Raw genomic sequence first — 25167 nt, forward strand, 5'->3', positions numbered from 1 at the left:
GCCATGAGTGTCTGCTTTCACAAATAAATTCAAAGCTGAACACGAACACCATAAAATACATGCTTTAAAGGTTCAGGAACAACTACTTGGTCCACAAATCTTAACTTCTGTCCATCTTAACTGCTTCCATATTGTCTATCTCTGTTTCTGGATGATAAAAAAAATATCTTTAATCCCAGGAATGAGTTTCTTTCTTTCTTTCTTTCTTATTTATTACCTATCCCGGTCTTTTTATTTGACGATCCTTCAGTTTTGTTTCATGATTTTTGTTTCTTGTAACGTTAACATTTTACAACTTTCTCTAAAATGTTAAGACAGGAAGCAAAGATTTATGTTTAGAAGTGAGCACAAATAGCCGAAATCTGTGAAACGCATCAGTCGTGCCTCCGCTTCCGTCCGCTGTTCTTGTATCGTTGCTGTAAACGGCTCACGTTTTCATCAAATATCACGTCATAACGTGGACGTCGTAGTGTCCGAGTGACACACGTCCCTTAGCATCAATTCAATTGGATTAAATCTGATAAAGAAACATCTCTAACGACACGTTAATAGCGTATTTTACCTAAATACTTCTTTTTAAACCTGCATATGAAGGAACTTAATGCTAGTTAATGCTAGATAACTTGCTAGCAATTCTATCTTGCTGGCAAAACAACTTACATCACCTAGATAAAAGACAGTACTTGCAAGGTTAGCGCAACACTGATTTAAGATCATTAGTTAGCTTACTATTATGATAATTAAACTGGATCTTTGAGATTATCACTTCACTAACTAGCTAGCTAGAAGTCCAAGGACTTGCATAGCATTAGCCAAAACATTATCCATACTCATGTGTAAGCATCATTTAAAATGAAAAATTATAACAAAACACCACCTCTCTCTCTCTCTCTCTCTCTCTCTCTCTCTCTCTCTCTCTCTCTCTCTCTCTCTCTCTTTACAAAGTTTCTTTGCAGACTTGCTGCATTTTGTTCCTAAATCATTAACAGCGTTGAGATTTTTAGCACAGAATTAGCATACGCACAATAGGATTAACTAGTGTCCATACGAAATGCGTGAGGACTTTACGTATATTCTAGTTATTTATTTAAAAGATATCCTTTAAATGAATCGTTTACTTTCAGTCTATAATTTGGGTACAGTATCATTGAAAATAAAGAGTTGCTCGAGCATTGATCAAGTAAATCCCAAAATCTGTTATCTGACAATATCAGACTTTAGCTGTAAAAAGAAGACAAAAATGTATGGATTGTAATTGTGTTACCATATTCGCGTGAAATGAGGCGTAAATTCGGATCTGCGACGGTCTTATAAATGTGTGTGTCCTTGAGCAACGAGCACGACATCTGAGTAAAATGTATTCGTTTGGACAAGTGATGAACGAAAGAGTTTTTGCTAATGAACTTTTTGCTCTGACAGTAAACCAGTATTTGTTCTCTCTGTTGCTTTCTCTCTCTCCCTCTCTCTCTCTCTGTCTCTCTCTCTCTCACTCTGTTTGTCCATCTGTTACGTTAGAGCCATGTTTTGTTTCTTGGAAAAGGGGATCTTGCATAAATACATCACTATGCTTCCAGTATTTTTTTTCTCTCTCCAAGTTTCGAAACCCGTTTTTTTGGAATCAGAACCCAGAGCAATTATTCCTAGCGTAATTACTAACAATTTCCAGATTCTGAAAACTGTACAAATGCTACAGATGCACATGAATGATGTGTGTGTGTGTGTGTGTGTGTGTGTGTGTGTGTGTAAACATTGTCTAGTGGCTTTGCAAATAAACATATTGTTCCATTTACAGACGAAGCTAATAGTTGGCGCTGCTCTTAACCCACTGATGTAAACAAAAGAGCCATGTGAAGCTCGGTGGCTGTGGATGGAAAGAACGACGGTCTGTTGCATCAAAGCATGGAAGACACTGAGCTAATTTGGGCGCTTAATGGGTGGCTACAGGGAAGAGTGAGTGACTGATATTGTTCACAGATCTAAGCTTGTGTCGTTTGGACTTACAATGACTAGAGCTCCGTTCAGATGGAGACACTGAAGCTGAACTTGCTGCCTTCAGAGTTCTCTGATGATTACAGTGCTGCACCTCAGTGATGCCATTTAGCAGTCGATGGTAGTCGAAAACTCCATCCCTGTGTCTGTCCTTACACTGTTATAGCTTTAGCGCTATGCTTACTGTAGGCGCATTGTTCTGACAGTCAGACGGTTCATTCTGAGTGGTTCTATTCATCCTGTTGTTATTAGTCACAACATCAGTAAACCTGAGCGATCCGTCTACGCTGCAAGTCATCCATGCGCATGGCTATGTTTCAGATGAGCTGGTGTGCTTTGGATTCTTTTTATCTCTGACATCTGATCTGTCGATGAAACTGTCGCTGATTAAAATCCTAATGCACTTTTTTTTCTTTTCTTTCCTTTACTTTCTTTCTCCAAAATATCACATACACCCTTTCCCACTCTGGTAGTCTTTTACAGTCCTGATAGCTACCTCCTTTTTTTTTTCTCATGGGAGAGTGGATGATCTGACTCATGCATCCATTAATCTTTGGTACAGTTGGCTGGCTTTAATTAAGGCCTGTTCTGTCTGGCTTTGACTCCCCAGGTTTAAACCTCCATTCGGAGTTAATACTCGCTGGAGGGGAACCAGGTCTGACCGGAGACACCGCACCGAGAGCTGTGGCTCAGTTACACACAGTGTTCGCTTTAATTCCGTCTGAGAAATGACCCCGAGCAATTTCCTCGTAGTATCCCACAGATATAACCTAAAAGAAGTGCTGAGGGTTTTATACAGAATGCCCTCCACTAATATTGCCACCCTTTGGTCAATATGAGCAAAGAAGGCTGTGAAAAATTGTATTTATTGTTGAACCTTTTGATCTTTTTGTTAAAAAAATTCACAAAAATACTCTGCTCTCATGGATATCAATCAACTGCAAACACAACACGGGTTTATCCGAAAAAAATATCTTAGTTAAACATAGGTGCGCAAGAATTACTGGAACTTTTTAGTCAATACTTTGTGCTACAGCTCTCTCTACAGTCTTCTCCTTTAATGCTTGATGAGGTTGGAGAATACATGGCAAGGGATCTGAGAGCATGTTTTGTAAACATAGCCATATTTACAAAGGGTGCCAATATTAGTGGAGGACACTGTAGACACTTCAGACCGAGTTTTAGATAATAATTTGTTCAAAATACTTTGATTTATTGCCTCCATCTGGCAGCTGGAGTTCCTTATTACGATTAACGGCTTTTACGTAACTCTGAGTAAATCCATCGCTGTTTTTCATAACTCAGATTCTGCTTCATGTGAAAAGATCTCTACATGCAGATAGAAGAGATCCAAATCGCAGGTTTATATTAATGCGCTTGTTTGTAATATATATACTGTATATTATATTGATATATATATATATACATACATACATATATATATATATATATATATATATATATATATATATATATAAACTGTATATATGTTATCGTTTCTATAGTGACAGCTCATACATAGGGACTTGCATGGCATTCGCACCATATAAACAGATTTTTGTAGGGATATGTTTATTTAACATGTATGGAAGGACTCGGAGACAAAGGTGCAAGTTGAAGTTTTCTGACATTTTAAGGACTGAGGAGTTTTACGCTTGGTGGTTTCTTGGTATCATGACAAGATGTGGTGTTTGTGGTCTTGTTCAGTTCAAGAGAGAGAAAAATATAGAGACTGGTGAGGGAACGACTGTTTATAGCTGCTATAATGTAGGTGTGGATGGGAACTTGCTTCATGGAGGTTCCACGTCACTATAAACAGACAAAAAGTATGAAGTCATTTGTTTAATAAATGAAATCAGTGCTGTGGTGTAAGAGGAATAAAACATACCAGGATGTGCTGTTATAGGAAAATAATCAGCTTTATCACTCCACCCCATGACTCATTATTTTCCCATAACAGCACCACACTGAGTGTTGTTATTCCCGACTTAGCTGGCAGGTGTTGCGAGGACTCATGGCTGTAGTTCAGCAGCTGACAGCATGCTGAGATTAGCCTTGCTCAGGGGACTATCTTTACCATTTTTTACCCGGTGACATCGACCTGGACAGACAGCTGAAGCTGATGGACAAGGGACAGGAGGTGGATCACACTGTTTCTGGGCAAAAACAATTAGATGAGATCATTGATAGACTAGAAAATGTTGTTGGTATTAAAGGAATGGCCCTCTCCTGGCTCAGATCTCATTTGACCGATCATTATCAGTTCGTAGATATAAATGGAGACTTCTCTGTGCATACTGACGTAAAGTTTGGTGTTCCACAAGGTTGTTTTAGGCCCACTGCTTTTTACTTTATATATACTGCGTCTGGGTCAAATTATTCACAAACATGGAATTAGCTTCCACGGTTATGGTGATGATTCACAGCTGTATGTTTCAGCGAAGCCAGATGACATACACCAGCTTGATAAAGTTGAGGAATGTGTAAAGGACATTATACACTGAATGCTTATTAACTTCCTTCTACTTAATTCTGATAAGACAGAAGTACTTGTACTAGGACAACGTGTAGCTAGAAGTAAGCTTTCTGATAACATAGTAACTCTGGATGGACTTTCTGTTTCATCATGTGCAGCAGTAAATGACCTTGATGTGATTATTGAAGCTCATGTAGATAATATTACTAGAATAGCCTTCTTTCATCTCAGAAATATTGCTAAGATAAGAAATATAACATCACTACACAATGCAGAAAAATGAGTTCATGTTTTCGTCACCTCTAGACTGGATTATTGTGATGCCTTACTGTCTGGATGTTCTAGTAGGAGCATAAACAAACTCCAGTTAGTCCAGAATGCAGCTGCAAGAGTGCTTCCTAGAACCAGAAAATATGACCACATCACCCCGATCTTATCCACACTGCACTGGTTACCAGTAAAATTTCATATTAATTATAAAATACTACTATTGACCTATAAAGCAATGAACAGTCTCGCACCACAGTACCTGAGCGAACTTTTGGTCTTTTATGATCCAACACACCTACTTCGATCAAAAGGTGCAGGATATTTGTTGGTACCTGGAATAGAAAAGGCTACAGCAGGGGAAAGAGCTTTCTCTTACAAAGCCCCAGAGTTATGGAACAGTCTTCCAATTAGAGCTCGGGACTCAGACACAGTCTCAGTGTTTAAGTCCAGGCTGAAAACATATTTTTTTAGTCAAGCTTTTTGTGAATAGTTTTTTTTTTCTTAGGTAAAGGACCAGCTCTAGAGGCTCACAGACATAGAGTGTTGTAGTGATCTGGGATGTTTGAATGTTGTCACTCCCCCACTTTCACACCTTCACACAGGTTTGTTTTGTGGTGGAGTGGCTGGCCACCTTATGTCCCGGGGAGCCCTCATGTCTGTGTTACCTTCTGGCTCTTCCCAATGTATGGAATAAATTCAAACAACTATGACTAGCTATTCCACTGTCCAGTCGTCATTTTGTCCAAAAATGATGTACAAAGAAAATAAGTGAAACTTATTTTCACTTTTTTTTTTGTTTTGTTTTGTTTTTTTTTTTGGGGGGGGGGGGGGGGGGGTGCTACAGGAGAATGGCGGGATTACAAATAAATTTTGTAGGACAAATACACGAACAAACTTTATAGTTTCGCTTGACATGCTATGACTGCAGGGTTGTTTTTTTTTGCGTTGATTGAAATCTTGATTAAAATGTTACATAATATTTGATTCAAGAAACAAGTAGACCAAAACCCTATTGTGATCCAGAGATGCTCTGATTAAGGAGATGATAAAATATGAGATTTCTGATTGAGGTATTATGCCTAGAATAATGCCCAGAACCAAACCATTCAAGGAAATGGTCAACTTTGATAAATTGAGGCTCATTTTATAGCATAACATCTCTAGTTTTAGAGAAAACAAAGAATTGGGACACGGCACTGCTCTGAAAACTATCTCTGTAAAAAAAAAAAATCTAAACCTGCACGTGGAAATCTGCATGTTTTGTTAAAGCATGGTTGTCGCCGGTTTCAGTTATCCGGTAACTCTTTGACGTGGCGTTTGAGAGTTCACACTTCTCTGAGAGCATCCGCACACCACTTACAGCAGATAGGAGACATTTCACACGTCTGCTGAGCACTCGGGTCTTGCCTCCTCACCACCGTGACACCACACACTGTCAGGCTAATACTAAACCAACACTTCATGCCGAAATGCTAACATTGCTAATTATAAATCAATACATCTCCAGTCTTTCATCGTTAGTCTTGAAAGCCACGTCAGCAGCTAATATCTTGTTGTTTAAAGCCAAGTCTGAGCCCTGAAGTGAAGAATAAAAGCCTTATGGGTTGTTGTTTCTGGAACCAGATTAGTCTTGCAGTAAAGTATACACTCAGTGACGGTTCTCCAGTGAAAACGCTTGGACTTCAAACAATCCAACAGTCATGTCCTCGCCTCTGGGGATCTTCAGACTATAAACACACTGAAAACGAACTCAAGCCAACAAAATCAGGAATGATTTATAGACTGAGATAGAGTGGCCTCTGTCTCAGACAGTCACAGTGAAGTAGGCATGGACTCTGTACCTGTCATTCACATTTAAGGAGGTGTGGCCTCTATAACTGTCAATTAGAGGGACGAAGGTGTGGCAGTCGGTGAGAAGAAGTTGTGGCCTCTGTCTCAGACAGTCGCAGTGAAGGAGGTGTGGCCTTTGTGCCTGTCAGTCAGAGGAAAGGTGTGGCCTCTGTCTCAGGCAATCTCAATGAAAAAGGTGTGGCCTCTGTACTTGTCAGTCAGAGGGAAGAAGGTGTGGGCTCTGTGCTTGTGAATCACAGTAAAGGAATTGTAGCCTATGTCTCAGACATTCACAGTGAAGGAGTCTCCTTGTCAAAATGTTGATAATTTAAGACTGACTGGCATTTTAATAACATGTGCATGTATCCTCACAGTCTCAGAAAATTCTTCATATTGATTTAACTAAAGACTTCTACGGCAAACAAATCCAAAATAAAAATACTGAAGAGACAGAAGGATTCAGAGAGAAACCGAAACAGGGGGGAAGTTTCTATTTAAAGCTGCATTAAAGCACTGGCTAATAATCATGGATGCGTTTGCGTGTCTTGTGAGGCGGCAGCATGATAGTTGCCACCCGCTGGGCATCTGCACTGCGTCTGATCGCAGCTCGCACCGAGTCCATGGCTCACATGTTTTCCCCTTCAGTACAGCTCTGTTCAGTCAGTGATGGTGTCATGACTAAACCCTTTGGACTGGTTTACTGTAAAGGCTCCCTGACCCTGAGGTCGACCTCGAACTTAGTCTTTCATGAGGCGAAGCTTTCATGGTTGCAGAGTTCACAGTTCCTCTGCGTCAGACTGAACGTTGGACACAAGTACAGAAATCATTTCGGACACTTCACAGGCTTTTGTGGCCGTCTGAGGTCTTCTTCAGAGTAACATATGCACTCCTCATGATGTCCTCAGGGACGTCTTACAGAGGTGTGAGGTCACTTTGCATATTCTTTGAGATTTAACACAACGGTTTGGCGGAAAAATCAAGTATGTTCCGTATAAAGTCATTCTAAACCATAGAGAGTACGTCGTAAGAAGACTCAGTATCAAAGACTTCTTTAGGATGTGTGACATTTCAGAAAACAGCTGATATTTGAGTAAGAACATTCTTTTCTTGTTGTTTCCTTGATGAATACAGTAAATTTCTTTTTGACTAGTGGCACATGTTGAGTCACGGCACAGTGTGATGATTCATCACCAAGAACTTCTTTGTCTGCTGATTCGGCAGCTGCTTCTTAAAGACTGTGTTCCTTCAAGAAGCTGCTGGGAACCACATGGGACCAGGAGCTTGAAGTGGAACCGACATAAATGAGTTGTAGCTGAAATCAAACATCTGTTTGACCCAAAAAATGATAGATTTTTATGAATAGACTATTATCTGATGTTTAGTTCTCTGTTTGAAATCTGTAAATGAGTGTGATATGCATCAGTCAGCACTTAACCTTTGCAGGGGGAAGGGGGAACCCTAAATTGCTCTAGAATCTCTTTCATCACTGCAGGCTTCATTAGCCACTTCCTGTTTGCTGGATTTTTTGCTGAGATTCATATAAAGCTGGTGTAGTGTGAAGGATGTGTGGAGATAAATATCTCCTCTACTGGCTCCAGTACTAGCTTCCAAAGCAAGTCTTACATGTTGTATGTAAAATGTGGAAGAAGAAGAAGAAGAAGGTCTCTTCCACATCTCACTTATTGTACTGCAATATATATTTATCATGCTTTCAGGTACAACCGTATCATTACACCGACATAAATCACATACCATGTGTCCATGTGCTCCATGATTTCTTCACCGTGTCTGGAATGATGTTTTGTTCTGTGAAACATCAAACAGTATCGTTTTCTGATGTTATTACCAGTCTTCATAAAATACTAGCAGGTTTAGGATCGAATACCTATCACAAAGCTTGCGAATACACGTATGGCTGTCATGCAGAGGTCAGACTTTTCTCTGAATAATCAGATTTCGTTTTTCTTCACACGGTAGACACTTTTATCAAAAGCGACTTTACCGCTGAAGCAGAATCCAATCCAATCACACAGATGAGCACTCGAGGGTTAAGGGTCTTGTTGAAGGACGCAAAAGCAGCTCTGTCTTAAGAGTTGAACTCCAAGCTTAACAACTGCGTAGCTTCATGCGGTCGACCTGCTCCATTTTACCCTTCTGCTTCTGCTAATAACGGCTATTTATACTAAAGAAATGCACGTGTACATTGAGTTTATTACTTGGGCACCATGTTCTCGCAGTCTTTAGCCCTATTCACAAATGGCGGGTTAGGTAATGTAATTATTACCAGTCATATCTTTGTGTAGCTTTCTTGTTTTTCCATATGATCTCTAGACAACATTTTGTGTGTGTGTGTGTGTGTGTGTGTGTGTGTGTGTAATGGGCTTTTTATAGGCATGACTAACGCACTGAATAAACTGGCTGTCCAGGCACTCTGTGTATCCATTACTAACACACGTTTACACACACATTTACAATCTGAATCTCCACAAACCTGTTCAGCTGATAAACATTAGTTTAAGAGAGGTTTTACGAGATGGAGCGTGTATATCAATCTCTCTCTCTCTCTCTCTCTCTCTCTCTCTCTCTCTCTCTCTCTCTCTCTCTCTCTCTCTGTTTTGGTCATATTTGGGGCTGGCGTTGTGAAACCTCTCTCCTCTGATTCCCATGCTAATCTCGAGCAATGTCAATTATCTCCGAGTAGGCCGGGTTACATGCCTGGGGTAATAATGATTTGCAGATGGATGTGCAGTCGGCGCAGGAGAAAATGCGAGCGCAGTCCTTGCTGCGAGCTTGCTTTCAGACGTTAGCGCGTCCCTGTATGTTTCCTGCTCGGTGCTGAGTGAGACAGAAATGAATAAATGTCTAGTCATGAAGAATTCAAAGCTGTATGTAGGTACACGATGTACGAAAGGTAGTTCAGGTTCAATATAACACTTCGGGACACGTCTGATCCAAACACTCTCTACAGCTATTAGTACGTACAGTCAGGGTGGTGTCTGTAAATAATACGTCTCTCAGCAATTTGCCCAACAATGACACGTTTTTATCAATTAAAGAACAACACGTCGTACTTTTTATCCATTTATAGTCACGTAACAAGTTTGTTCCTGTTATTACGTACGTCATAATTGCTATAAAGCACAGCTTGTCATGTTACCAATACACAACAAAGCGTAAAAGGTACGTTCCAGCTTTACTTCCGGCACTGGAGACTCCTTCCATCATTAAACGTTAAATAAACGTCTTACAGATAATTTCACCGCTTCGAAATGCTTTAGACGCTTTTTTTTATTTATTTTTTTTATAACCCGTTTACGTGACGTGTCCACAGTACGAGTTCATACAAAGGATTTGTAACATATTACAACAATTACGTCTGTGTGTGTAGCACGCTCCGCCTGAAGTTAACAAGGAGGTTGGAAAGATTTCACTGTTTCAGATCCCTTTGTAAACAAGAGATTGGACAAATCGTGCTGAATTCAGGGAATTCGAATCGATTCGATTTCTCAAACGTCTAACTGATCATTCACAAAGAAGAAAAAAGTGTGATTTTTTAAATTGAGAGAATGTTGCAGAATTTCACATGAGCCAAGTGTGTGTGTGTGTGTGTGTGTGTGTGTGTGTGTGTGTGTGTGTGTGTGTGTGTGTAATGACAAGGGAGACTGGAACGTTGTTCAAGAAGAAACACCTTTTTCCTCCTCAGGCTAAGACATGTGAGTGGAGTGAAAATGCAGCTGTGGAAAATGTGGGATATTTGCCCTCTATAATTTACCTTGAAATAAAACAGATGAAAAACATCATAAACGGTGCATATTATTTCCTAAAATCTTGTGCTTGAAACATCCTTTTCCACGAGTCACCCATGAAAGATTTTAAAAAGCATTCTTTTTAGTTCATTCGCTCAATTCTGTAGCCGTAACGCATTCAGCCCTCGTGAAATATCTAGAACGTTCCAGAAGTCGACGTGAAGTTGCATCATCCGAATTTCCTGAAGATCAGATCATGGGATAAAGAAAAGAGAGAAAAGTTTGTCCCAGAATTATTTTTTCTTTGTTGATTATGTTTTAGTGATTAGATGGTTTTGGATGTACTGACCTGTTACACAGATTATAGATATGAACGTAAATTATTCATTTAAAAAATTTGAAAGTAAATCATTAGAACGTCCTTAATGTCCTCATAGAATTATAATTGATGCTTGATAATGGTGTTTGGTGTTTTTGCTAATTCTGTGTTTAAAATTCTCAACCCTATTACCTACAGCCATATTTTTTTTTTAGATGTTGAACAAATGAAAGTTTATGTCCACTTTATTTCATTAACATTAGTAATGAATGATAGAGATTTTGGAGATGGAGGATAAATCGAGTCTGAAATCAGGCTCGTCTGGGTATTCAGTGTATTTGTGTGGGTGGGTGGGTGTGTGTCTGACTCCACCATCATACTCATGTCGACTCGCTGATTTTGGCATCTCTGTGCGTTTTCCATCCAGGAGCAGGACCACATGTTTTCACCTACATCCTGCCAGGACAGGAAGTTGACTCTCTGCAGTTCTCATTAGGCTCTTGCGAGCATCTACTGGCAATGTGCCGTCTTTTCTCGTGATGTTTCTTTCTTAGCTTCTGCTTTAACCATCTCCATTGTACATAACAAGAATGAAAAACAAGAAGGTTCAAAGTTCTGTTCGAATACTCAAAACATTGAACCAGGTTCTACTTGTAAAAAATGAAGTAGGTTTATATACACATTATAGAGGTGTATAGATGTATTATAGAGGTGTATAGCTGTATTATAGAGGTGTATAGATGTATTATAGAGGTGTATAGATGTATTATAGCGGTTTATAGCTGTATTATAGAGGTGTATAGATGTATTATAGAGGTGTATAGATGTATTATAGAGGTTTATAGCTGTATTATAGAGGTGTATAGACGTATTATAGAGGTGTATAGATGTATTATAGAGGTTTATAGCTGTATTATAGAGGTTTATAGCTGTATTATAGAGGTGTATAGATGTATTATAGAGGTTTATAGATGTATTATAGAGGTGTATAGATGTATTATAGAGGTGTATAGATGTATTATAGAGGTGTATAGATGTATTATAGAGGTGTATAGATGTATTATAGAGGTGTATAGATGTATTGTAGAGGTTTATAGCTGTATTATAGAGGTGTATAGATGTATTATAGCAGTTTATAGCTGTATTATAGAGGTGTATAGATGTATTATAGAGGTGTATAGATGTATTATAGAGGTGTATAGACGTATTATAGAGGTGTATAGCTGTATTATAGAGGTGTATAGATGTATTATAGAGGTGTATAGATGTATTATAGAGGTGTATAGATGTATTATAGAGGTTTATAGCTGTATTATAGAGGTTTATAGATGTATTATAGAGGTGTATAGACGTATTATAGAGGTTTATAGACGTATTATAGAGGTGTATAGAAGTATTATAGAGGTGTATAGCTGTATTATAGAGGTGTATAGATGTATTATAGAGGTGTATAGATGTATTATAGAGGTGTATAGACGTATTATAGAGGTTTATAGCTGTATTATAGAGGTGTATAGATGTATTATAGAGGTGTATAGATGTATTATAGAGGTTTATAGCTGTATTATAGAGGTGTATAGATGTATTATAGAGGTTTATAGATGTATTATAGAGGTGTATAGATGTATTATAGAGGTTTATAGCTGTATTATAGAGGTGTATAGATGTATTATAGAGGTGTATAGATGTATTATAGAGGTGTATAGATGTATTATAGAGGTGTATAGATGTATTATAGCGGTTTATAGCTGTATTATAGAGGTGTTTAGATGTATTATAGCGGTTTATAGCTGTATTATAGAGGTGTATAGATGTATTATAGAGGTGTATAGATGTATTATAGAGGTTTATAGCTGTATTATAGAGGTTTATAGATGTATTATAGAGGTGTATAGAAGTATTATAGAGGTTTATAGACGTATTATAGAGGTGTATAGACGTATTATAGAGGTGTATAGACGTATTATAGAGGTGTATAGCTGTATTATAGAGGTGTATAGATGTATTATAGAGGTGTATAGATGTATTATAGAGGTGTATAGATGTATTATAGAGGTTTATAGCTGTATTATAGAGGTGTATAGATGTATTATAGAGGTTTATAGACGTATTATAGAGGTGTATAGACGTATTATAGAGGTTTATAGACGTATTATAGAGGTGTATAGATGTATTATAGAGGTGTATAGATGTATTATAGAGGTTTATAGACGTATTATAGAGGTTTATAGACGTATTATAGAGGTTTATAGATTGAGTGTACATTATTTTCCTATAACAGCACATCCTGAAGTGTTTTATTGCCCTTTATACCACAGCAAACACTAACAAATTTTTATTTATTAAAACAAACAAACAAAAAGACATTGTAATTTTTGCCTATTTCTAGTTACATCATTTAATTAGTGGCACATCTGTGAAGCAACTTAGTTCCTGTTCTCACTTATGTTATAGCAGCTACAAAATTAAATAAAAACATTCCCTCACCAGCCTCTCTCTATTCTCTGAAGATGTTAAATCTTTATCTCTGACACTGGAGACTCCTTCCATATCAACGGTAAATATACACTATATATATAAGAACTATAGTTCTTCATAGAAGTCAGACCTGGAACCCAGCACCTGTTTTTCCAGTTTACTCTGGAGAATCGCTCAATTTCCTCCAGTCTGGAAATTCCACATTTCAGAAACGAGACTACGACACGAGCAAACTAACGTTATCTAACATGGAAACCCGTATTTTTCAAACCAATTAATCTATATTCGTCCTTGTTTTTTTGTCCCACAATCCGACACGGCAGGCGGCTCGAAATGGATCCCAGTTGTGTTCATTCTGAGATTATTTTCCACTCCTAAAACACTATTAATGAATCCACGATGCGGTCATTAATAGACATCTGGACTCGGCAGAAATAGCTCCTTTATTTGCTTTTTGCAGCAGTTCAAAGAAGCAGATTTGTTTTGAGGAAGCTGCTGAAAGCTCTGGATGTCAGTGTGAAAACTCAAAAAAACCCTCAAAAGCAAGCTGTAAGATTAATAGTAATAATTTTGAAAAAGAGACAACAAACAGATTTTTTTTTTTTTAAATCGTCAGATGTTATTATTGTACTGATAGTAATGAGACGAAGCTTAAACAGAGCATCTGGTGTTTCGGATTAGACAATTTCCCAGAACAAAGCCAGTGTCGTATGTGTTGTGATGATCTCAGTGTATTGTAACACAACACAACGCATATCATGCAGACGTACAAACTAATCCAGGAGCAACATGGTGACGCTACAGGTTTCTACTCCAACCAATCAGGAGCCTTGTCTGGACAGGTGAAATCAGGAGTGAATCCTGATTGGTTGGAACGAAAACTTTTAGGATACAAAGTGAAAAAACAAATGAATGAAGACTAAAACTAAGCTAAATGACACTGTAACATTTAAAAATCTCAGAACTCAGAAAATTAACATTGTGCGCTCATTACCAAAATGGAAACATTATTTGTATTTATTTTTTTGTGATTTGTTTTGCAGTATAAATTATAATAATTATACAACCCCAATTCCAAAAAAGTTGGGACAGTATGGAAAATGCTAATAAAACCAAAGAGAAGAGATTTGTAAATGTACTTTGACTTGTATTTAAACGAAATAAAATGTATCAAGATTAGGTATTTGATGTTTAACCTAATCAACTGCATAGTTTTTTTAAGATACACGTTCCACAAAAGTTGGGATGGGGCAGTTTAGGACTAATAGCAATGTGATGAGTTGATATAAGAAGGTGATGTGAAACAGGTGAAGAAATCGTCTAATCATAGCATATAAGGAGCCTCCAAAAAAGACCTAGTCCTTCAAGAGCAAGGATGGGTCAAGGCTCGCCAATCTGCTAACAGATGCGTCAGTGAATAATCCAACACTTTGACAACAACATTCTCCAAAGACAAATCGGTAGGATTTGGGGCATTTCACTTTCTACATGTGCACAATATAATTAAAAGAAACAAGGAATCCGGTCAAATCTTGGTGCGTAAAGGACAAGGCCGAAAACCACTCCTGAATGCGCATGAGCTCCGATCCCTCAGACGTCACTGTCTTATAAACCATCATGAGTCTGTAATGAATATCCTGACATGGGCTCGGGAATAGTTTGGTAAACCTTTGTCACTCAACACCATTTGCCATTGCATCTACAGGTGCAAGTTAAAGCTTTACTATGCAAAGCAGAAGCCGTACATCAACACTGTCCAGAAGCTCCGCCCACTTCTCTGGGCTCGGTCTCATCTGAGATGGACAGTAGCACAGTGGAATTGTGTTTTGTGGTCTGACGAGTCGAAATTTCAAAAACACCCGTCGTGTTCTCCGGGCCAATGAGGAAAATGTACACATATGTACACATTTTGGAGCAACAATTTAATGCCATCCAGAGCAGGACAACGCCAAACCACATTCTGCCCAGATTACAAGCACATGGTTGCATAAACAGAGAGTGCAGGTGCTAGCATGACCTGCTGCAGTCCTGACCTGTCCCTGATTGAGAACGTGTGGTGCATTGTGAAGCGCAAAATAAGGTGACGAAGGCCCTGTACAGCTGCGCAGCTGAAGAAATGCGTAATGATGAATGGGGGAAATTCCGCTCGCTAAACTTAACCAACTTTTGTCTTCAGTCAGTGCCCAAAGCTTAATAAAAAAAGTTGATGTTACACAGCGGTAAACAGTTGACTGTCCCAAATTTTTTGGAGTGTGTTGTAATCATCAGATTTGAAATGAGTGTATATTTTCAAAAATAAATTAAATTCACAAAGTAAAACATCAAATAATGTGTTAATAATGTGTTTTCAATATAGTACAGCATGAACTTTTTTCTTTTCTTTTTTTTTTGCATTTTCCATACCGTCCCAAAATTTTCGGAATTGGGGTTGAATAAAGATGTCCCATCTTGAGGAATTTTCCATCCTTGTGAGTTTATACCAGCTATATGACTTGTATGTAATGAATTTAAAAATAAATAAATAAATAAATAACAACACCAACATTTTTTGTTACTTTTAATATTTAGTAATCTATATATTCTTGTATTTAGCATCTGTTTAGTTATTTTTATGTTAAATTATGTATTATTGATTTATTTACTTTTTTTTGCATGAAGATTAAAGCTAAATAAAGTGAAATATAGAGCAGACAGTTATACAGAGTGGCATGTTGCTTGTTTTGCCTGTTGAACATCTGCTAATGCTTCACGTTTGCCATCAGGGAGGAAGTCGGGCTTCCCCTCGCGCTGCATCTCCGATCTGCACGGAATGATCCAGAAACCATGTGCTGCACAGTTACTAAACTGGAATACACATTATAGGCATTCACTGTCATATAGTAAAACTCCGACTCATGAGACTGTAGGTGATGAGACGTGTTTTTTCACCAAGCTATGCCCTTGCTTTGTCAGCTAATTTCATTTCAGCTTTTGATGTCATGTGGTATTTATGTTCCAGCACATGTGCTTGACTGACTTGGACTATAATTGCGCTTCGAGAGAACACCCGCTGAGATTCACGTCTGGTTCCTGTCATACGCTTGTTTCCATAGAGCAGATCATCACACTCTGAGCGCTCTGTGGACTTGAGTGGTGATGGCTCAGACTTTCCCCCTGGGATTTGTGGTAGCTCGGCTGTTAAAAGTTTTGTGGTCATTTCTAGAAGGTTGTGGGTCCAAATCCCAGACCAGCCAGAGAGCCACTGTTGGACCGCGTCACCTGATCCACTCTGTGATTGGATTCTGGCACGTTAACGGAACAAAATCTACCCTGAAGTATGTTTATATTGGCATATTTATGATGTGTTTGGAGATTCTGGTGCTAATGTCTTGTCTAGGTTTGCTGTTACCTCCTAAAAAGAAAAAAGTGAGGGCTTCATTTCTCACTCACTTTTCATTTTGCAGTGATGTTCAGTTTTATATATCAATGAGAAATCCAGCATAGAAGTAGTGGAGACCTCGGTGGTGAATGCTGAACTCAATGCTCCAGAATGCAAAGCAGTTACAAGTGATCTACAGTGCATCCGGAAAGTATTCACAGCACTTCACTTTTTCCACGTTTTGTTATGTTACAGCCTTATTCCAAAATGGATTATATTCATTATTTTCCTCAAAATTCTACAAACAATACCCCATAATGACAACATGAAAGAAGTTTGTTTGAAATCTTTGCAAATTTATTAAAAATAAACAAAAAAAAAGCACATGTACATAAGTATTCACAGACTTTGCTCAATACTTTGTTGAAGCTCCTTTGGCACCAATTACAGCCTCAAGTCTTTTTGAGTACGATGCTACAAGCTTGGAACACCTATTTTTGGTAAGTTTCTCCCATTCTTCTTTGCAGGACCTCTCAAGCTCCATCAGGTTGGATGGGGAGCGTCGGTGCACAGCCATTTTCAGATCTCTCCAGAGATGTTCAATCAGGTTCAAGTCTGGGCTTTGGCTGGGCCAATCAAGTACATTCACAGAGTTGTCCTGTAGCCACTCCTTTGTTATCTTGGCTGTGTGCTTAGGCTCGTTGTCCTGTTGGAAGATGAACCTTCACCCCAGTCTGAGGTCCAGAGCGCTCTGGAGCAGGTTTTCATCAAGGATGTCTCTGTACATTGCTGCATTCATCTTTCCCTCGATCCTGACTAGTCTCCCAGTTCCTGCTGCTGAAAAACATCCCCACAGCATGATGCTGCCTCCACCATGCTTCACTGTAGGGATGGTATTGGCCAGGTGATGAGTGGTGCCTGGTTTCCTCCAGACATGACGCTTGCCATTCAGGCCAAATAGTTCAATCTTTGTTTCTCATGGTCTGAGAGTCCTTCAGGTGCCTCTTGGCAAACTCCAGGTGGGCTGTCATGTGCCTTTTACTGAGGAGTGGCTTCCGTCTGGCTACTCTACCATACAGGCCTGATTGATGGAGTTCTGCAGAGATGATTGTTCTGGAAGGTTCTCCTCTCTCCACAGAGACACACTGCAGCTCTGTCAGAGTGACCATTGAGTTTTTGGTCACCTCCCTGACTAAGACTCTTCTCCCCCGATCACTCAGTTTGGCCGGGCGGCCAGCTCTTGGAAGAGTCCTGCTGGTTCCAAACGTCTTCCATTTACGGATGGTGGAGGCCACTGTGCTCATTGGGACCTTCAATGCTGCAGAAAGGTTTCTGTACCCTTCCCCAAATCTGTGCCTCGATACAATCCTGTCTCCTCGGTCTACAGGCAATTCCTTGGACTTCATGGCTTGTTTTGTGCTCTGACATACATTGTTAACTGTGGGACCTTATATAGACAAGTGTGTGCCTTTCCAAATCATGTCCAATCAACTGAATTTACCACAGGTGGACTCCAATCAAGTTGTAGAAACATCTCAAGGATGATCAGTGGAAACAGGATGCACCTGAGCTCAATTTTGAGTGTCAGGGCAAAGGCTGTGAATACTTATGTACATGTGGTTGTTTTTTTTTTTTTTTTAAATTTTTTTATTTAAATAAATTTGCAAAGATTTCAAACAAACTTCTTTCACATTGTCATTATGGGGTATTGTCTGTAGAATTTTGAGAAAAATAATGATTTTAATCCATATTGGAATAAGGCTGTAACATAACAAAATGTGGAAAAAGTGAAGCGCTGTGAATACTTTCTGGATGCACTGTATGTGATGATGGCTGCGATGCCATTGGTGGTGGAATTAGCATGAAAGTTGAAGTTTTGGAAGCTGATTTGTTTGAGCAGAGTGTACAGATGAGGAGGTGAGAGAGTTGGACAGATTAAAGGACTAAAGCGCCACTGCATCGCTCTTTTTGGGTTGAGACGAAGTGAAAGCTACCACTCCACTACCAGGAGAGAGTCGACTGGGACTGTGGTTATTGTGGGAAACCAAAGTGAAAATAGATGACTAAATCTTGTACATCTTTGAAGATCATGTGTCGATTATAACGATGGATATGCAAATTGTTCAAGGTGGAATTAAGGCTGGATTGAGGTGACAGGAATTCTTTCATATGAAAACCAAAGAAACAAGCCTGACTCAACAGAGTAGCTGTGATCCCTGGGTGAGAGCAATGGACTTTCACTTTTACCCAGCTCCCATTTAAGTCGTGAGATGTGACTAAAATATCAACCTTGGTCCTGACGGACACATTTTGGTATTTCTCCCTCTGTGTCACTCTAGTTCAACCACTGAATCAGGGGGATTGGGAGCAAAGAAAGCACTGAAATGGTGGTGATGGACTACTCTATAAAGGACCTGTTTGAGACTTGCTCAGATGGTGTCCATGAGGTCTGACATGACAAAGAGTCAAACTTTTATAAAACCACTCTGACACCTTGGGTCTGTCGGCACGGAAATCTCTGAAATCAGATTATTAAATACTCTGAAGTACATACTAACGTCCAGAGATGTTCTCCCATCTTCATTCATCTAAAATCCATCGCTAGTGGAAATCCCCCCAGAGACTGGCTTGTGTTAACCGTATAAAAAGAAGAGCAGTGCAAGCTAATTTAAGGCGAGGGTCGTTATGGTGACTCTCGGCACCAACGGTGCTATTTTGAGCCAAATTCACTGAAGTGGTGGTCATTAGCAGCCAAGTGCTATGGCTAAGTGACACTCTGAAGTCTGAGAGCAGACCTGAACCTTGGCCTAAAGGGCAGAGGCTTTGACCTCTTGGTGTAGTAGCAGACATCAAAAACAGGACACTCGTCTATTTTACGTGCGTGTTTTGAATGTGATCAGAGATTGAATCATAAAGTCTCTACAGCAGCCTGAATACATGCTAACATGTAACTTCGCTGCAGAATCATGAAATCCACGATATCTCGATCACGATATTGATATTATTACATTAATATTAAAATATTCAATTGACGCATTCTGAATCTGGTTTTATAAATATAATTGTGGAGAAGAGCTCGAGGATCGGATCGGTGACGTCACAGGTCGGTGAATCGGCGAAACCCGACACCGATTATTGCTCGTGGCTGGGACGAGCGCGTGCGGCTCCGCTTCTGCATAGCGCAAGTCGAGGCACGTGCGGCACCCGCTGCCCGGGGCTAACGAGAGAGAGAGAGAGAGAGAGAGAGAGAGAGAACCAGAACCCAGACATTCACACCTCCCTCACGGAGGATCTTCTGCGTTACCGAACCCCGGCTTCACTGTACTACGGATCCGGTCCTTGCACGTGCGCGTAGGACCGACACCGAATAAGAACATCCCGGTGCGCGCGCGTCCTCATCACCGTTAACACGCGAAGGGGATTAGGAGGGGGGCGTAAAGTTTTCCAGAGAGAGAGAGAGAGAGAGAGAGAGAGAGACGAGGGGAGCAAGTTTCTGTCTTGAGAAAAATGAGGAGAGTTTGAGGCTCTCGTGTACTTCTTTTTTTTTTTTTTTTAATTCACCCTCACCGGCCGCCACCGAGCTCCGGCTCGCGCTCCCGGTCTCCTCTGGCGCGCGATTCCGCTTTCACCCAGGACTCTGCTGCTCGGACAAATGCATACAAATGCATTTAGGAGCCCAACGGACAAGGGGCGGCCGCGTTGCACAAACGTGAGTAAAACCCTGCAATGAATTCTGCTTCTGGTGTGCAAACATATGAGCTATGGAAGACCTGCTGCAGGATACACACACACACACACACACACACACACACACACACACACACTGCAAAATCAGCTTTTTATGGAAACACTGGAAACACATGTTGCACTCTCACAATCATGGGAAGGTGCATGCTGTAGCGAACTTTCAGAGAAAAGATTCATCAGTGGTTCAACAGATCCAGTTATGTGTCTTAAAACATTTTTAAAGATATTAAACGTACATTTATGTTTAATTTATGTTTATTTATTTTTTACATTTTTTTTGGGGGGGGGGGGGTCATGTTCTTATGGAAGCATTATTATTATTATTATTATTATTAATATTATTATTTGTCAGTGCTTTTGCAGCACTTGTTTAATCACATGCCATTTAAGTCAGACTTTCTTTCACCCACATATGACACAAACTCCATGAGCTCGAAGTACAATGAGTTCACATGGCAGTGAGATGTCAAAATATTTGTACAGGGTTGCAGGTGGGTTGCAGGACTCATCTGTGCACAGCTGGATATCTCTGTTAAATCACATCAGAGTCAGAAAAGGCATCTGGGTTGCGGATATGGGATAATGAAAAGTCTGGAAGTTTTGGCCAGTGATTTTCTAAAAAGAAATGGGGATTTTTAATTATAAAAAACAAAACAAAAAAATCCCACATAATTAAATTAATCCAATCTGGCAACCCTGTTTATGCAGGGAGATGGATGTCAGTACAAACGAGATAACAATATGCAAGTCAGATATGAAGTTTAATATTTGTTATTCCTTTATTTGGCTCTTGTGAAGGTGTCAGCTGACATGCTTGTACACGTGGAAGAAAAATCCGTTCTCATTGTGGTCTGCTTTTAGTCTTCTTCCTCTTCTTCTTCTTCTTCTTCTTCTTCTTCACGAGCCTGGTTAAATGGTACAAATTCCTCATAGCAGTGTGGAGGCTGTTTCCATCTGGCCAAACTAAACCCACTGATGGATAAAGGTCTGAAAAATTCATGTGTATGCTGGATAAACCGGGTCATTGTGCAATAGGATTCTGCCAAACACATCTTGTGGACATTTCACAACGTTAACGTAACTATAAGTGGATAAAAAGGTATGACATGTCGTGCTTTAATGAATATAAAATTGTAATTGTTGGCAAGCTGTGACCATTTTTGATTATTTTCCTATAACAGCACGACACAGAGTGCTTTATTCCTTGCATATATTATATATTCATTAAAAAATGAGCATGTGCCTGCATTTTTTTATGTAGCCTTTTCCCTGCCTTTTAAACACACAGAGAGAGAGAGAGCATTAGTTGACTCAAAGAGTTTTGTTCACTTACTCTCTGGTAGCTCGAGTAAATATTTACTCAGGCCAGCAGAACATCTCCAGACTCTCTGACCGAGGTGAGAATCCGTCTGAAGACGGATTTGCCCAATCAAAAACGATGCAATCTCAAGGTTGTACAAAGTGGCATTAATCTTTAATATTAATCTTTAACATTAATCTTTAAGCTATGAACCCGGATAGCAGGCACAACAACTGCAGTACAACATCGTCCACCATCATATTTGTTTTGCGTTGAATGGATCACGTGACTAAAAATACATCACGGTTTTTCGAACATCGCCGTTTTCTCAGTCCATGAAAATGCCGTTTTCAAATTCATCTGCTTGGGAGAGAGTTTTTAAAAAAAGCTTAGTTTTCAGCTAACAAAAGCGCAGTCTCCTTGTGGATGGAATTCCTATCATTACAACAAATCTCATTCTGAGCGGCGTAATCCCTACATGGAACGCCGGTTTGTCGTGCCTGCCGGTGACCACCAACCAACTTCCTGTTTACACTTGTATGTGCATGCCCAGTGTGCATGAATGTTCATGTGACATGCTTTTTCGGTCATGTAGTGTGGACGGAGATCGTTTCTGAAATGTAGCGTTTACGAGGATCGTTTAAAAGCACTTAGTGTAAACAGGGCCAAAGCTAACTTCCCAACACTATTTCTACCTCTGGTGCCATTCATTTTTCTGTTTTTCTTTATGAATAGATTTTGTAGTGTGTGTGTGTGTGTGTGTGTGTGTGTGTGTGTGTTTTGTTCTGCTGGTTTGCTCTGCTGAGTTTTTCCATGTTTGTATTACAAGGTATTCGTGTTCAAGCGTTGTTCTTGTGGTAGATTAGTGGTTCTGTGTGGTTCATTGGCTGTAATTGATATTGCGGTTGCGCTGCTACGTTTCACAGTAACTACTCATTACAGCACCCTTTTCTCAATAAATTCCCCAATCCATTTTTATTTCCAAGCAGGTGATTACCTTAAACATGATCCAGATAGCATTTGCTTTCATTCCTGACACTAATGCCTTGCTCATAGCAAGATTACTGTGACCTACTGAAGTAGAACAACATTTCGACACCTGAATCTACGGGGGAAAAACCCTGAGGTAACACTTTGTGTAGATCTTTTTAAGTCATGTCGACTAGATTACACACAAAACAACACAACTGAATATAACTCAATATAATCTATTCCTCATTTATTTTTGGTTCACTGGGGTTTTTTTTTTTTTTTTTGCTAGCTAGCAGTACCAAGCTGAACATGATGAGTCATTGTGTCAGGCTAGTATGCTAAAGGTTTAGCTGTTATAATAGTAAAAAATGCGCTAGCATTCAATCTAATCTTCAGTATCAATCATTGTCAGCAGGTATGAAGAGAAGAAAATGCAAGCCACTCAATTAATATATTTCTGTCCTTGATTTGTTTCATGATGAACGGATAGCTTTTTTTGGTGTCCTGACACAACCCAAATTTTGCCTGTAGTTGAGTGGATAAGGGAACCCTGTGAGGTAGTGGTGGCTCTGAACCGATCAGAAGGTTTTCAGTTCGAATTCCGGTAAAGCTAATCTGCTGTATAGCTCAAGTGTAAGTCACTTCTGGCAAACGAATAAATATAAATTGTAAACTGTCCTGTTGGATGATCCAGATGTCTGAGGCAGCATTGCTATTTCAGATCTTTGGTTTCACATCGATTGGTGTAGATACCTTCCCTTTCTCACATCAACTTCCTCCATTTTTAGGCACAAGGTGTCTGTTTTCACGATGTTCTCAGTGACACCACGAAGGTGAGCTCATTACAGTGCTCCAGTCCAGTGGAAGTCCATATCGATAAAGTGCTCTGTGTCCTCTACTGTCCGTAATAACTCTTTCCTCACTGTCAGGAAACTTGAAACAGGAAGCAACAAGTTGAACCATCACAAATCCCAGACCACAGTGTTCAAGAGGACAGGGATGTTCTGTCTTGAAAATAAGTAAACAACAAGCGTGATAACTGGGGAAGCGGTTTTGTTCTAGCTCGCCCTGTCATAGATTTTCAATTCTATTTGTCCTTTATTCAAGGTGTTGCTCTGGAAGTCCTGAGATTTGAACTCGCAACCCCCCGGAGACATGATCTTGCATTTTTACGTGAGGATGCCGATATTTTTTTTTTCCTTCTAGTGAATCATTTCCAGACTCTCTCAGTACGACACTTGGCTGTGGTCTGGCAGCGTGTCGTCTGGTTTGTGGAATACCGTGGAGAGTTCAGTCTGACCACAGGACTGCAGTCATGTGGTCAAACATCGACTCTGTGCCACAGCGGCGAGAACTGAAAGGAGTGGATTTTACTGAACATAACAGCTTCATGCTACATAAATACTTCAACGGGTTCTTAAAGACGCAGTGGGCCGATTTGCTGAACATTTCTGAGCTGGAAATCCTCACAACACAAGAGTCAGAGTCAAAGATTTCTTCAAATAGAACGGACACCTTGGAAACAAAGATGTTTGAGCAGTTCATTTTGAGAGTGTGCAGTGTCCTCGGGTTTTGGTGTAAGAATGCCACACCAGAGTCTCAACCCCAGGCAAGTGACACAACTCGATTATCAGATTGTCCTTCACCAACATCCATATACCCTATACACGATCAAACATGTCTGATATCTGTCCAATCAAAGCGTGCCTGACTGCATCTCTGACTGTAAATAATGTAACTTCCTGTTTAGTCATTATCAGTTTGCTAACTAGCTAACGTTTACTTCAGGAGTTAATGGGAGAATAACTGAGTTATTCATTTGTTGTCCTGTAATTAGGGCAGTGAATTCACCTCTGGGGTTGGGGGTTCGAATCCTGCCTCCACCCTGTGCGCGTGGAGTTTGCATGTTCTCCCCGTGCTTTGGGGGTTTCCTCCAGGTATGCTGTTTCCACCCGCAGTCCAAAGGCATGCGTTATAGACTGATTTCCAAATTGTCCGTGTGAATGTGTGTGCGCTTGTGCCCAGCAATGGGTTGGCGCCCCGTCCAGGGTGTCCCCCGAGTTCCCTTGGACAGGCTCCTGGCTCCCCTGTGACCCTGTGTAGGATAAGCGGTATGGAAGATGGATGGATGGTTGGAACACTTGGGCAGTCAGACCATTAGACCAGAAAATTGCAGTGCATAGTGGGATATTTTTGAGGTGGCAGTGATAATGGTAATCTGAATATTAGTTCACTTTATTTTTGGTGAACACAGGCCTTTTTTTCTTCTTCGGTTTAGGAAAGCACTGGAATCCTTCTTTTAGTGCGAGTGCTAGCTAGTTGAGGGAAGTGCTGGCTCAGTAATGTGAGCGGTACACCAGAAGGTCATGAGTTCAAATCCCAGCACTCCCAATCTGTTCAGTTCTAGGTCACTTTGGATAAAAGTGTCAGTGCTTTGGCCTCTGGACTTTATTTGTTATTAGTTTATTGGCGTTTGTGGGAGAGTTCTGTTGAAAACTGATCACATCTAGCCTTCTTTGACCTCCAGCTGTGATATAGGCTTCTGTGGATAATTTGATTATAAATGCATTGTGTTACGGTTTAGACATTATAGACCCTTACATCCAGACCAGATGCTGTGTGTATGTGTGTGTGTGTGTTGACTACACTGCCTGGACATGGGTCGTAAAACTGTCAATTTGC

The 25167-nt window shown here is 39.9% G+C and overlaps 1 protein-coding gene across 3 annotated transcripts in view; it reads left to right on the forward strand.

Annotated features, from left to right (window-relative positions):
- The first annotated feature begins 19627 nt into the window (after positions 1–19627).
- Positions 19628–25167, forward strand: part of LOC108276222 (collagen alpha-1(XXIV) chain) — an 88674-nt gene continuing 83134 nt past the window's right edge. For 2 of the 3 annotated variants that reach the window (XM_017487715.3, XM_047160217.2), the window contains exon 1: positions 19636–20175. In XM_017487715.3, the coding sequence (XP_017343204.1) occupies positions 20129–20175 (47 nt within the window). In that variant the 5' untranslated portion in view covers positions 19636–20128. Of the gene's footprint in view, positions 20176–25167 lie in introns of all 3 variants that reach the window. The other variant, XM_047160218.2, reaches the window with a different exon arrangement.

The sequence above is a fragment of the Ictalurus punctatus genome, chromosome 15, assembly GCF_001660625.3.
Source record: "Ictalurus punctatus breed USDA103 chromosome 15, Coco_2.0, whole genome shotgun sequence".
In the NCBI taxonomy this organism is placed as follows: Eukaryota; Metazoa; Chordata; class Actinopteri; order Siluriformes; family Ictaluridae; genus Ictalurus; species Ictalurus punctatus.